General features: G+C 47.3%; 6 protein-coding genes across 6 annotated transcripts; 4 read left to right on the forward strand and 2 right to left on the reverse strand.

Annotated features, from left to right (window-relative positions):
- Positions 1–1,419: 1,419 nt before the first annotated feature.
- FPSE_12170 (uncharacterized protein) lies at positions 1,420–2,923 on the forward strand (the record flags this gene model as incomplete). Its single annotated transcript, XM_009265287.1, has 3 exons — positions 1,420–2,123; positions 2,174–2,369; positions 2,417–2,923. The coding sequence occupies 3 exons, from the start codon at positions 1,420–1,422 to the stop codon at positions 2,921–2,923; spliced, it is 1,407 nt and encodes a 468-aa protein (XP_009263562.1).
- Positions 2,924–3,163: 240 nt separating this feature from the next.
- On the forward strand, positions 3,164–6,324 carry FPSE_12169 (uncharacterized protein; the record flags this gene model as incomplete). The annotated part of the gene is made up of 6 exons (XM_009265286.1): positions 3,164–3,600; positions 3,653–3,863; positions 3,915–4,308; positions 4,358–4,512; positions 4,560–4,625; positions 4,675–6,324. 6 exons carry the CDS (start codon positions 3,164–3,166, stop codon positions 6,322–6,324), a joined length of 2,913 nt encoding a protein of 970 aa, XP_009263561.1.
- A 177-nt stretch (positions 6,325–6,501) lies between these two features.
- On the reverse strand, positions 6,502–7,461 carry FPSE_12168 (uncharacterized protein; the record flags this gene model as incomplete). Its single annotated transcript, XM_009265285.1, has 2 exons — positions 6,502–7,193; positions 7,248–7,461. The coding sequence occupies 2 exons, from the start codon at positions 7,459–7,461 to the stop codon at positions 6,502–6,504; spliced, it is 906 nt and encodes a 301-aa protein (XP_009263560.1).
- A 1,490-nt stretch (positions 7,462–8,951) lies between these two features.
- On the forward strand, positions 8,952–9,726 carry FPSE_12167 (uncharacterized protein; the record flags this gene model as incomplete). Its single annotated transcript, XM_009265284.1, has 2 exons — positions 8,952–9,326; positions 9,373–9,726. The coding sequence occupies 2 exons, from the start codon at positions 8,952–8,954 to the stop codon at positions 9,724–9,726; spliced, it is 729 nt and encodes a 242-aa protein (XP_009263559.1).
- A 122-nt stretch (positions 9,727–9,848) lies between these two features.
- On the reverse strand, positions 9,849–10,966 carry FPSE_12166 (uncharacterized protein; the record flags this gene model as incomplete). Its single annotated transcript, XM_009265283.1, has 3 exons — positions 9,849–10,031; positions 10,087–10,184; positions 10,234–10,966. 3 exons carry the CDS (start codon positions 10,964–10,966, stop codon positions 9,849–9,851), a joined length of 1,014 nt encoding a protein of 337 aa, XP_009263558.1.
- Positions 10,967–12,032: 1,066 nt separating this feature from the next.
- Positions 12,033–12,864, forward strand: FPSE_12165 (uncharacterized protein; the record flags this gene model as incomplete). The annotated part of the gene is made up of 5 exons (XM_009265282.1): positions 12,033–12,058; positions 12,199–12,219; positions 12,302–12,393; positions 12,751–12,786; positions 12,833–12,864. 5 exons carry the CDS (start codon positions 12,033–12,035, stop codon positions 12,862–12,864), a joined length of 207 nt encoding a protein of 68 aa, XP_009263557.1.
- Positions 12,865–13,275: the final 411 nt, after the last annotated feature.

Here is a 13,275-nt window from a genome sequence, read left to right on the forward strand (position 1 = left end):
TCCGTAAGGAAGGACACCATGTTCCGACTTGCTGTCTCCTGCCAGGCCGATTGATCGCTTGCTAAGGACATTATGTGTATGAGTTGGCGCTACGGTGATTGCGCTATCGAAGCTACCCATGCACCTTTAACAGCTGGCTCTATTCATTTTTGTACATCGTGGGAAAACAAAGTGATCTTGCTCAAAAGGCTCAAATCACCTCCACACACCAGCAAGTCTAGGGTCGCCTTGCTAATTGCACTACTTCCAAGCCTTGAGGTGACTAGTCTTGGCAACAATTATTCGTGGCATGTCTTTCAAGATGATCAATTCACTGTTTTTCCCTCGCCAATCTTTACCGACTGGCATGATGCTTTTCGCGTTTTTGACAAAGTGCCGAACGTAGAAGGACTGAAGTTTCATAGCACAGGAAAATACCGAGACGAGCGAAAGCTCCTCTATTCATGTTCTGCTTATGAGGTCGAAGCCGAGACATGCTCCTGGCTGAAACATGGTATCCCCAACTTTCAACGCTAATAAAGACACCGTCGAACAAACTACATGATTATACTTTTGTGGCGCTATTAGTGATTGGTGATAGTGACAGCAAGTAGACGGACCGTAAAGGACAATGTGATCTGACTATTCACCGTCGATATCATATAGATTACGGGGCTTTTGCTAGCTGGTCCTGTTTCCTTTGTTTCGGACAGGACATCGTATATAGAGCCACCGCGGCAGAACAATGGATGCAATATTGTGGGTATAGGTCAAACTGTGGATGGCAATCACCGCCGACTGTTTGTGGCTGTTTTCACTACCGTGCCTAGCTGCGGCATCGTCGGATCTAACTTGCACGTATTCACTTTGGCCCTATTCTACCGCACTACTCTAGTCTAGTTCGCTAGTAGGTCAAGAGGATATCAAGTGATGATTGGGCAAACGTGACCTTGAACTTGGCACGGCAATGCCGGTCTGCAAACATGAATAGACTTGATGTAAGATTATTGTCTCGGAGTAAACAAACAACACCTGGACCGTTGTGTCGCTAAAAATGAAGAATTGGGCTATCATGAGTATCCTCCAATACAGAACCGCACCAAACACATATAGAGACCTTGATTCATCTCCATTGAAGGTCAACTTCAGGACTCAACTCAACATATGACACCTGCAGCTTTAACGAACTACCTCCCATTTGGTACTGTTTCTTGTATTACATCCAAGCCATTCCATTGGGATTTCACCTTGAAAATTGAACTGGAGACCATCCATACGATTGGGAGATCAATTTCCCTTTTACATTCAGACTGATTGGAGTTCAATCGTCGCTTTTTGCACTTACTGCCATTGGTAAGTTACAACATCCTATTCTCAGACATCTTCAGTAACATCATTGACATTCCATCCAGGATCCAATCCCAGGACGTATCAGCAATCATGCGCCAGGAATACACGACTTTGATCCTTGAGTTAGGCGGTGTTCTTGCCAATTTTACAACAAAGAACACTGTCGGACTCAGGTCAAGGCTCATCAAGGCTGCCTTCGACTCATCTTACTGGAACGACTACGAATCAGGCCGTGCTACGGAGGCTGAATGCTATGGAAACATATGTCAAGAGTTCAACATTGACATTGAAACTTGGACGAGGGCGCTGGAACAGATGAGGAAGGAGGGCCTACAGGCAAACACTGCTTTGATCTCCTCTATCAAGGAGCTCAGACAGATGTATACCAAGATCAAGGTTTTCTGTTTGTCTAACATCCCTGCATCTGAATCCGACGCACTCAGAGATGAAATCCATAGTTGGGGCATCATTGACGAATATATCGTCTCAGGAGTCATTTGCCAGAGGAAGCCAGACACGGCCGCTTACGAAGAATGCTTGAAGATTGTCGAGACGACTGTATCCTCCTGCATCTTTGTCGACGACAAGGCAGAGAACGTTGTTGCCGCGCAGACCCTTGGTTTCAAGGGCATCGTATTCAGTGACACAGATACTCTCGTCAGGGATCTTCACAACCTCCTTGGGGACCCTGTTGCACGCGCAAAGGCGTTTCTTGGAGACAAGGTAAAGGCGTCTGATAACATATTGCTGGACAATTACTCTCAATTTATTGTGCTTCAAAACACGGGAATCCGGTATGTCTGTCAGTCATCTCGCTTATTGGGCTGTTGACTAATTCTTCTAGGGATCTGATTATGCCAGAGAGTGGCGGTCGGGACTATTTCAAGCAGGGATCACCGATACTGACGACCACAATCCATCCCGAAGGCTCTGACACCACATCTCTGGCGTTGGCAGTCTTGGACAATGTTCCAATGGATACGAAGCTCAAGGCCAGAGATGAGATACTCTCAAACTTGAACTCAGATGATCTCCCTCTCGTAAGTCTCTGATGAAGATTGATATACTGGTTCTAATTATTCGTCAGTGCTGGCTTAGCAACAGTCGCCCCCAATTTTGCCACTGCATATGCGCCAGCATTTTCCGCTTCTTCGTCATCAACGGCTGGGGTGAAGACCTCCCCAGGGTCAATGACTTTGTCTGCCGTCTACTCGAAACCCGAGCTTACCTCCACGGCAGCCGCTATTATAAAAACCCAGATTGGCTCCTCTATATACTGTCTGACCTCTGCGAGAGTCGTCCTTCGGACTCACAACTCCAACGTATGAGACACTTGCTCATTAAGTGTGTTCGCGAACGGATGGGATTTGATGATGATATATTTGGGGCTGTGCTGAGATCGCTGAGTGCACAATCTCTTGGTTTCCAGAGTGAGAGAGATTTGAAGATCGTACTTGATGGGCAGCAACTTGACGGTGGGTGGGAGTTGACATGGCCATGGGGACATGGCGCTGAGTCGCTTCAGGTTCGAAGTCGGGGCGTTTTGACAGCCATGGCTATAACCGCGATTGAGCGGGCGAACATGTGTTTCTAAGAGACTACTGTCTCAAAGAAGTAGCCAAGTATTCTATCATAGTGTTAGGTCTTATTGTTCGGCCTTCTCTCCGACGATGATGAATTGAATCAGCTTGGCTCACGAGTGGAACTCTCGGTTGTTTCTGAGCCGAGCTAAATTGAGGGGTGAATGGAATGAGTCGTCTCCAAATACAACCTGCGCGATTAATGTTATGAGAAACAAGGACATGTTACACTTTTGTTGTTGTGCATAATCATCATGTTCGAAGAGAAGATCATCGAATTCGACCCCTCAGCTGGGTCAATCCCCCTCGTTGGTGCAACAATCGTGGTTGACCAATCAGATTACCCAGGTATCATCCGCGCCGCAAAGGACCTGGCACAAGACTTTGGCCGTGTAACGAAAGGAGATCCCAGCCCTTTGGTTCTACTGAGCTCAGAGGAAGATTATGCACATATCCATACAAAGACAGCTATCTTTGTGGGCAGCATTGGCTCTAGTCCGCTCATCAAGCGGCTAGTGGACAGTGGAAAGTTGGATACAGAGGCGATCGATGGTAAATGGGAATCCTTTACCACGAGTATCCTCAATGAGCAGCTTGGGACATGCGAGCAGGCTTTGATCATCGCTGGAAGCGATAAGCGAGGTGCTATTTTTGGTATATACACTCTCTCGGAGCAAATTGGCGTCTCTCCGTAAGTCCCACCGTGAACGATCAAGGCAGACGGCTGAACTAATTCGGGGCAGGTGGTATTGGTGGGCTGATGTGCCACCGAAACATCATACCGGAATCTATGCTATCGGAAAACAAACTGTTCATGGCGAACCATCTGTGCGTCACCGAGGTATCTTCCTCAACGACGAAGCCCCAGCTTTGACTGGCTGGGTGAGGGAAACGTTCGGAGGATACAACTCCAAGTTCTACTCAACTGTATTTGAACTCCTTCTTAGACTCAAGGTCTGTTCTTATCTCTCTTCTCTACTCTATGACAGAATGCTGATAGTGTAGGCCAACTTCTTATGGCCAGCGATGTGGCCCGGCTATCCCAACCCAGGAGCTTCTTTCTTCACTGATGACCCTCTGAACCAAAAGCTCGCAGACGAATACGGAATCGTTATATCAACGTCGCATCATGAGCCTATGCAACGCCTATCAAACGAATGGTTTGCAGATAATCCAGATGGAAGCTGGAATTGGTTGACCAACAAGCAGAAAATCACCGAGTTCTTCGAGCATGGCGCAAGCAGGGCCAAAAACTGCGATTCATACTTTACTCTGGGAATCAGAGGAGAATATGACAAAAAGATGTTGGCAGAAGATCCTGCTTCTGTAGTTCAGGATGCCATTGAGACCCAGAGAAAGGTTATTGAGAAGGTCTATGGAAGTGAAGATGCTGTGCCTCGTTCGTATAGTTACCCAAGGGATTCGCGCTGTTACTAACTTTTTGACAGAGCTGTTTGCTATATACAAGGAAGTGCAGTCCATGTTTGAAACCGGGCGTCTGACTGTTCCAGAAGATGTCACACTGCTTTTTCAAGATGACAATTTTGGCACTATCCGTCGACTTCCAACAATTGAAGAATCCAGGAGGAAAGGTGGAGCAGGTGTAAGTTCACAATCGAGTACAAAGCGGTCTTAGCTGACGTAGGCCAGGTTTACTACCATCTGCAATACGTTGGTGATCCTCGCAGTTACAAGTGGATCAACACAAACTCTCTCGTGAGTCTATATCTCTTTATGTCAAGAAGGTTACTTACAAGCTACAAAGGGAAAAGTGTGGCATCAACTCCAGCAGGCATATCACCACAACGCCAGACAGATCTGGGTGTTCAATGTAGGCGATCTCAAACCTCAGGAACTCCCTATTTCCTTCGCTCTGGCCTTGGCATGGGACGTCAACAGCATCAAGCACAACACTCTTCCCGAGTTCTTCCATCGTGCGGCTAGGCGTGAGTTCGGAGCTGATCTCGCAGATGAGATCGGTTCGCTTTGGCATCAACACGACCGGTTACTATCTTTGAGAAAACACGAACATATCGAACCAGAGACATTCTCAATCCTGCACTACAAGGAAGCTGATTCTATCCTTGGCCGCTGGAAAGTCCTTCTTGGCCTTGCGGAGACTTTGCATAGCCGGGTCCCTGAAGAACAGAAAGCTGCATCCTTCCAGCTCATTCTTCACCCGACCAAGGCTTCGTATATCTATAATGCTCTGCGTATCAACCAAGCGCGTAACAAGCTCTTCGCTCGCCAGAAACGCAACTCCGCCAACAAGATTGCGCAAGAGGTCTTGGATCTCTTCGACGCCGATTTTGATCTGTCAGAGGAATTCCACAGTCTGCTCAATGGAAAATGGAATCACATCCTGATGCAACCTCATTACGGATATGAAGATACTTGGCATGCACCATCGCGAGACATGATCAGCGGTCTGTCGTTCGTCCAGCGACGCCAGAACTCGAACCCCATTGTTGGACAGATGGGAGTTGCGGTTGAAGGCCACGAAGGTGTGCGAGTGGGACGCATCAATGAGGAGTCAGAACGAACGCATCCAAGCAGGCGAGATCTTGTTCCTGGCCTGACCTTGGGCCCCATGAGTCGGTATGGACCCAATTCCAGGTGGTTTGATGTCTTTACTCGCGGAGTCCCGACTATCAACTGGTCAACTTCGGCTCCTTATCCCTGGATCATCTTATCACAGACTGAGGGAGTGTTGGTTCCCGGCCAAGATGATGTGCGAGTACAAGTTTCCATCGATTGGTCACAAGTGCCTCAAGACTTCCAAGACGAGGTTCTTATTGATGTGCGATCACGTGAAGGAGACTTTGAACAAGTTCACCTACCCATCGATGGTCGACAAGTCCAAAATTCATTCCATGGCTTTGTGGAACAGAGTTGCTTCATCTCAATACCAGCGACTGATTGCCACCTTGAGAAGCCGTATATAACCCTTCCTGATACAGGCAGACTCCAGACCGGAAGTGTGGCTCTCGCTCCCGGAACAAGGACCAGTAGCGCGATTCCTTACATAAAATACCCGCTCTTCACACTCAGCGAAACTGACACAACGGAATTGGTGCTTTACTTTGGCACAACTCTTGACTTGTCATCAGAGGATGTCCTGACCTACGATGTGCAGCTTGATGAGAGCCAGGTTCAGACATACAATCTGCAAAAGAGGACTCCGCAAAGTGAGAAGAACGCTGCAGATAAGGGATGGGCATCGGCTGATGGGTGGTTCTACGCTGCGTCGGACAATGTATGGGTGCGGAAGCATAAGCTAGGGGCATTGAAGACTGGTGTGCATGATCTTAAGCTCCGACTCAATCATGCAAACATATTGCTGGAAAAGATTGTTGTTAACTTGGGTGGGATGCAAGAGAGTTACTTGGGGCCCCCTGGAAACACGAAGGCTTGAGGAAATGAACGACTGCACAGACAAACGGGACAACTATCTGATGTGATTGGTCCGTGATATTACATATTGGATCTAAGAAGGACTTTTTTTATACAAATGAATGAAAGTACATTGAGTTGACAAGCGACAACAGTATATGGTCAATTAAATTTATACATTGAAAACCCGCAATAACGCTTAGCAAGTAAGGCTGAACTTGAGCTTGCGGTCCTGGTTAGCAACACCGAAGTACTTCTCGACCTCGGTGGTTTGGGCAGGTGTGTCGAAAGCAGTGAACCAGAAACCACTGGCATCCTTCTGCTGCCAGAGCCAGCATCCGACATTGTTGTAGAACTGCTGCAGACTGGCGGTCGTGGCAGCAGCCTTCTGGTAGTTGGGTCCCTTGGTAGGCCAGCCGGTCTCACCAACCCAGACAGTAGCCTTGGAGTTGACAGCCTGGACGTGCTTCTTGACGTTCCAGTACGAGTTCTGGAAAGTCTTGAGGCGGAGAGCATCCTTGATGGGAACGCCCTGCCAGTAGGGGAAACCGTTTGTGATGGCAATGTCGCAGGCCTTGGTGACGACGTCGTTGGTGCCGTCGACCCAAGCGGTCCAGGTGTCGGTGTGTCCGACCTTGAGGGCCTTGTTGTATTGGTGGACCATGCCTCGGACGTCGTAGATCTGCTGTGCGAGCTTCTGGGGGGAGATGTCCTTGCGGTAGAGATCCTCGGATCCGACACTGATGGCGGCGATCCAGCCAGTGCCGTGCTGCTTGATGGCCTTGAGGAGAGCGGCCTTATCACGGCCGAAGTGAGCATCGTCGGTGGACCAGATACCGACAAGGATCTTCATGCCGGTGGCCTTGGCAGCGGGGACGGCCTTGACAAGTGCTAAACAAGAATGTAAGTAAAAAGAGCTTGTTTTTGAGGATGCAAAACACTTACTGTTGCAGTCAGAGGCAGAGTACAGACGAACAGCGTTGAAACCCTTGTTCCAGCTCTTGATGGCCTGGAAATCCTTCTTCCAGTCGGCCTCCCACTTGCAGACGCCATCAGCCCTGTTGGCGCCCATGCTGAAACCCTTGTAGGTGCCGGCCACGGCCTCGCCAGTCATCATGAGAGCGACCGCAAGGGTGCTAAGAGTGCTGAAAAACTTCATAGTGAATTAACGATAGTGAATAAAGAAAATAACTGATTAATAAGCGAGTGACAGTTAAAGAGCCAAGAGGACAAAAAGACAAGAAAGTTGGGACGGAAAGTTGGTTTTATTATGGGATGATGGAAATTATGCCCCTTTTTACTTGTTGCTTTTTGCCCCTTTGGGCTCGTATTTACCCTGGCGCGTGAGCTGTTCTAGACCATTTTGGCCGTATTGATGCTATTTTTATGCTTGGCCTGGTCATGGAATCACGCTAGAAAGGACGGTGTCGCGCGGGACGTCGGGTTCACCAGAATGGAATCAATCTACGGGCAGTTAAAGCAGATTGGTTTTCATGCTTAATCCATATTTAGGTGCAGAGTAGATGAATTTGAAACACGTCATTACCGGTTCAGTAGGCCTGACTTGTCTGTCAATGTGCTGTCATGTCCTCGTGTAGCTACTGAGGTACATGACCATGGATCCAAGAGAGGCTAAGGGATCTTCCTTGGCTATCGATTGTCCACGCGATGCTGTCCGATTATTGGTTGCAAGTCCCGGATCCTCCGATATCCATCCTCGCCAACTTTCTCGGTTATCCACATGAGACGCGTACCTTGACCTACCCTACTGCGCTCACCATCTTCATCAATCAGGCCTTCAAGATGCATGGCCTAATCATTGGAACGCTCATTACTGTACTCGGAGTTTGGGTTCATATAGCATGATATTGACAGCAATGTTTAAGTACCAGAATTGTATCATCAGTAGGGAGCGTGATCAATTTTGTGATTGCGCAGTAACTTAGATTGCGGTCAATCAAAAGTAAACAAGTCAACCGACCCGTTAGTTAAGAAGCACTTGCGTTATCAACTTAGTTTGAACTAAGAAAATTTATGCAAATAATAATGAAATATCTAGATTTATCTCATCTTCTTATTACTCCAGTTGTACAAATCATTCAACATCTTGACGCTGGACAAAGTGAGAGCATCTTTACTCTTTAGATAAGAGCAGATAAGGGACATTAAGATAAGATTAGATAGTACATCTTGAGAATGATTAGATTAGATTAGACAGGCTTATCGATAAAGATATTCGATGAGGTCTATCTCAATGAAAGGACCGTGCCTATTACTCGCGTGGAAACTCGGGCTATTCAAGACCGAACACGAAAGTCGAGGTACAGTCCAGCCACTCAATTACCTACTGTTTCAAGTTTGATTGACATTGGTTCTCCGCATGGAGAAGCGGCACATGGATCAAATGATATAAATCTTGAAAATGAATGCTGCCCCTGCAAACCTTGACATCGGTGCCCCCAAAGTCGATTCAAGATGGTTATTGGTGGAATATTTTACTCCCTCGACCACCAAGAGGCAAACGACTCATGGGTGTTCAGGCAAATATTGGGGTACATAATTAGATCTATACAAGAAGATGATACTTCCAGCAGCGACGCTCATAATTCACATCTCTAGACAAGAACATTTGACTCGTCCCGACTCATCATGAAATTCTTGGCCATTGCTTCTGCTGCCCTGAGCATCTTCGGAGGTGTTCAGGCTGCGAAATCTCCCTTCTTTATTCTTACAGGAGACTCAACCGTTGCTACCGGCGGAGGCTGGGGCGATGCACTTCTCAACGGAACCAAGAAGCCTGGAGGTGGAATAAACCTTGCAAAGAACGGCGCTACCACCGTTTCTTTCAGAGACCTGGGCTTGTGGGATGCCGCGCTTGAGAATGTCAAGGCTCAAAAGGCTAAGCACGAAGCTATCGTTACGATTCAATTCGGCCATAATGATCAGAAGACTCTCACTCTGGAGCAATACTCGGATAACCTTTCCACCATGATCGGTGAGGTCAAGACAGCAGGTGGGACCGCGGTAAGTTAAAACTTCGATATCCCAGCCTCATGACTAATGTTTGTAGATTATCATCACATCACTCACCCGCCGCACTTTCAAGGACGGAAAAGTGGTCGAGAATCTTAGCAAAGAGCGAGATGCTGCCATTGCCGTCGCGAACAAGGCTGGAGTTAAATATTTGGACCTCAACACCGCAAGCACCAAGTATGTCAATGCCATTGGCCAAGAGAACGCGGATAAATACAACGAGATTGAAGGAGATCGGACACACCTCAATATGTCAGGCAAGATTGTATTTGGCAGGATGGTGGCTGATATGTTGGTTCAAAAGAGACCTGATCTGGCTCGGTACATCAAGAGTAACAAGAAGCTGAGCCAGCTTATCAGGGATGGAGTCTTTACAACTGGTCAAGAATAATCATGTACACCGTTAAACCTATGTTACACTAAGGGCGAAGATGAGCTTATTTGGTAATGTGGTACTTGATATTTGAATTCAAAATATTGTCGCTACGTTTGATCAGTTGTGTCACCCCTCGATTACATGTCAGAGTAGGTGTAGCAAAGAGGACCAGTTAGAGTATCCATATAATCCTTCACAACGGGCTCGCTCTCGGCAAGCTCCATAACAGGCATCGCATCAGTAATCTTGGCCGGAATGGTTGTTTCGCTGACTCGAAAGCCGGAGTAGTCAGATAGACGGGTGTCATTACGTCCTTGCCACTTTGGTTATTGTTAGTAAAAGTGTGACTACAGATGGAATAGAAGAGAAACATACCTTGGCCCAAACACGGTCGACATTGGCATGGTGGAGGAAGAAGAGAGGCTCGTTGGGAGAAGTAGCTGGGCCCATGTCACCAAAGATGATACTGTGGACTAGCAATTTGTTAGCATAAAAAGATGAATTCAATGGGAAAGAACATACTTTGAGCGTGGGGGAGACCCTCGAGCATCTCGGACATTTTCCCGTAGGTGTCGAAACCGTAGATGGTGTTCATGACCTTGGAGTTGTAGGCGGTAATTTGCATGTCGCCGAGGATCTGGTCACCATTCTCGTCTCTGCCCAATCCGCCGTTGAACTCGCGAGTGAAGCAGTGCAGACGGTCACCGGGAGTGTTCATGTCAGGCCATCCCATAGCCAGAGTCAAGTTGGTGTTGGCAAAAGGTCCATCGACGACACAGCGCTGAAAGCCAGGGACATCGCTATCAGTGCGCTGGCCGTCACCACCGAAACCTGTCTTGGCGTCAAATAGAGGCGAGTTCTTCATATCTTCCTTGTCGGCGTCGATGGTCCAGTCCCAGTAAGGCTGGACACCCTTGTAATCACATTCGGTCTTGAGCAGATCCTCATGGAGCTGGACAAACCAGCGGTGCCAAGGGAGGAAGTTGGCGACGAAGTGAATTTGGGTGTTGAGAGTGAAGTGGGTGTACACGAGGTCGTCCATGCGGGATGTGACGGCGTTGATGTGGCTATATCTCTCCTTGGGGAGGTTGCGGACGCAGACGGCAGCGCGAATGTATTCGGCCTTCTCAGCGCTGGTGAGTTCACGCCATTCTTTGCGGACGACGGGATCTTTGCAGGCGCTGTTGGCGCGAGCGAGAGGGCTGGCGAAGGATGTAGCGGCCAAAGCCAGGGTGAGGAGAGTCTGGGGGAGCATTTTAACGAATGTGTTTATAACGAATGTATTAATAATGTCTTAACGAGTGACGTGGTATTAAACCTGATAGCGATAGGTATCGAGGGATGAGTAGAAGAGATCTAGAAGGGTGCGATGCCGGCTGTCTTATGTACGATGCGTTCGATGGGCTACATGGATCAATCTCCCATTGTTACTTCCCGGGAGCTAAAAGTCTAGGCTAGAGTGATACCGCCGGGACACGAGACGAAGAATTGTCCATTCAGACTTACACCATGGGTCAATTAGTGGATCTACGCCGGCTTCTCAGCTGCTAAGTCTATCAATACGAGCTCGGGGATGCTGGTCAAACCGGCTGTCTCCTCCTTCTAGAAGTCAAGGACGTAAAAAACCCTTAGCTTTTCCAACGGTCCCGTAAGACCCCTGATGAATATTCTTTTAATAACCTGAAAGACTGGGGCACGCAGTGATTTCTTGAGACGCCCAGCCGGATGTCAGACTACATCGAGACTAGCCAGGGGCCCACGGGCCAAGGATCATGAATTGCCTAACTGCGACATCACTGACGTGGGGTTAGTCAATGCTAAACTGTCCCTCGGTCATCTTGAAATCACCGGACCTTACCCTCTGTCACTTATTAAATTCCTCGTCCAGGTTTGCAATAAGGAACCCGGAAGTCGATCAGCTGCATCTGATACTACCTATTGAGTACCTAGGCTAATGTGTGGATCACCACCGGTTCTCCTCAACCTCAACGGAACAGTTGCAGATCAAGGAATACTCCCAAAGGTGTTTTGGAAATGTGACGCTTGAGCTTCTGCGGATCACAATCGGATATTACACAAGAGAAAAAAATTGTGAAGGGGACGAAGTGACTGGGGCTCATCGCGTAACTGACCCTTTGCGCTGGAAACTTGTCTTCCGTCTTTTGTTCGCCTAAATTAACCCCTTGTTTGGGCCGAGGCCATTTCAACGTCTTTTGGTACGGGGACAGGGTTATTGTCACCAGGCTGAGTGTGACCGATTTGATCTGACAAGAACAAGTCGCTATATAATAGGACTCATAGGTAACGACCAAAAGACGACCATGATAATTTCATTAAAACGTGAAAGGTAAGTATTGCCAGTCATACCTTCATATGTTTTCTCAGTGTGTGACCGATTTATCTTCAGAGGGATGTCGCCGTTGCGTCGAGATTTGTAGGCGTAGTAGCTGTCCAATAACTTGATAATCTACTTTACCACTGTAATAGGTTCAATATCTTTCTCAGCTCGTTAGTGGACATTGTGTTTGCCAAATGCTCAGCTGTTAGCGTTAGGAGCATTGCGTCTAGTGCATTGCCTACCAACTTATAGGAAAGCATATGCAAAGAGATATGGATACAACTGGCTTTTGGGGTCGATGGAATCCATTTTCCCATTTTCCCAGATACGCTGGCTCGCTACATGTTTGTGCCGGGCAATTTCTTCGTTGTTCTCGATCACTTCTCACTTGTTCTAGATTAGCATGTAGTTGGTGATGAGGACTATCGATAATTTTGGGGATGCTGAAGTCTACCAGAATGGATATGGATAGGAATTTCTTCGAGACTTTTCTACAATGCTTAACTTAAAGCTGATAGCAATGCTCTCAAAGTGTAACGATAGATCTGACTGCTAGTTAGCTTTGCTAAGAATCAACACAATTATGGACGTTCCAGTAGCTGCAATCCAACATACTCGATGGCGAGGATGTATATGAAGAGGTCATAATTACTTTATATGTCTCTGATGTTGCCTAAATGATATTATGCCCTTGTCTGTAGATGAAGCGTCAAATATACGTATCGTTGCGGCAAGAGGTAAGTAGCGATGCGAGAGCAAGAGGTTTACTTGAACTCAACATAGATCAAGTGGTGTGGTGTTACTGTGCTGAGTAGTGCTTCAGGTCAAGCTAAAGCTGTGGTCTATGAGAGTGCATTTATCTTATTTCAGATGAGTCCCCCCTCAGTTTCCCTTGTCTTCTAATAAAAATGGAAGGAACTTGAAGGGAAGGGGGAGCTAATCAAAGCCATCTTAATAGACCAGGAGCATTCACCAACGCTGAAGTTATCCAGTCTGGAGATCCTCTTCGATTATTGCTGCCTGGCTGGTGTTTGGATGATTGATTTGAATCCCACAGATGTAGCAACCCCAGAGACAGATAAAGATACCCAAAGGGAATGTTCAATGCATATTCTATAGCGAGTAACATAAGACTACTAAAGGCTATGACTAAACATCTAAGGAATTGTTTACTAAACCGATGACTGGCAGTTAAGAAATAAATCACTAAGCCGATTACCAGAGAG

This window comes from Fusarium pseudograminearum, chromosome 2 (genome assembly GCF_000303195.2).
Source record: "Fusarium pseudograminearum CS3096 chromosome 2, whole genome shotgun sequence".
Taxonomy (NCBI): domain Eukaryota; kingdom Fungi; phylum Ascomycota; class Sordariomycetes; order Hypocreales; family Nectriaceae; genus Fusarium; species Fusarium pseudograminearum.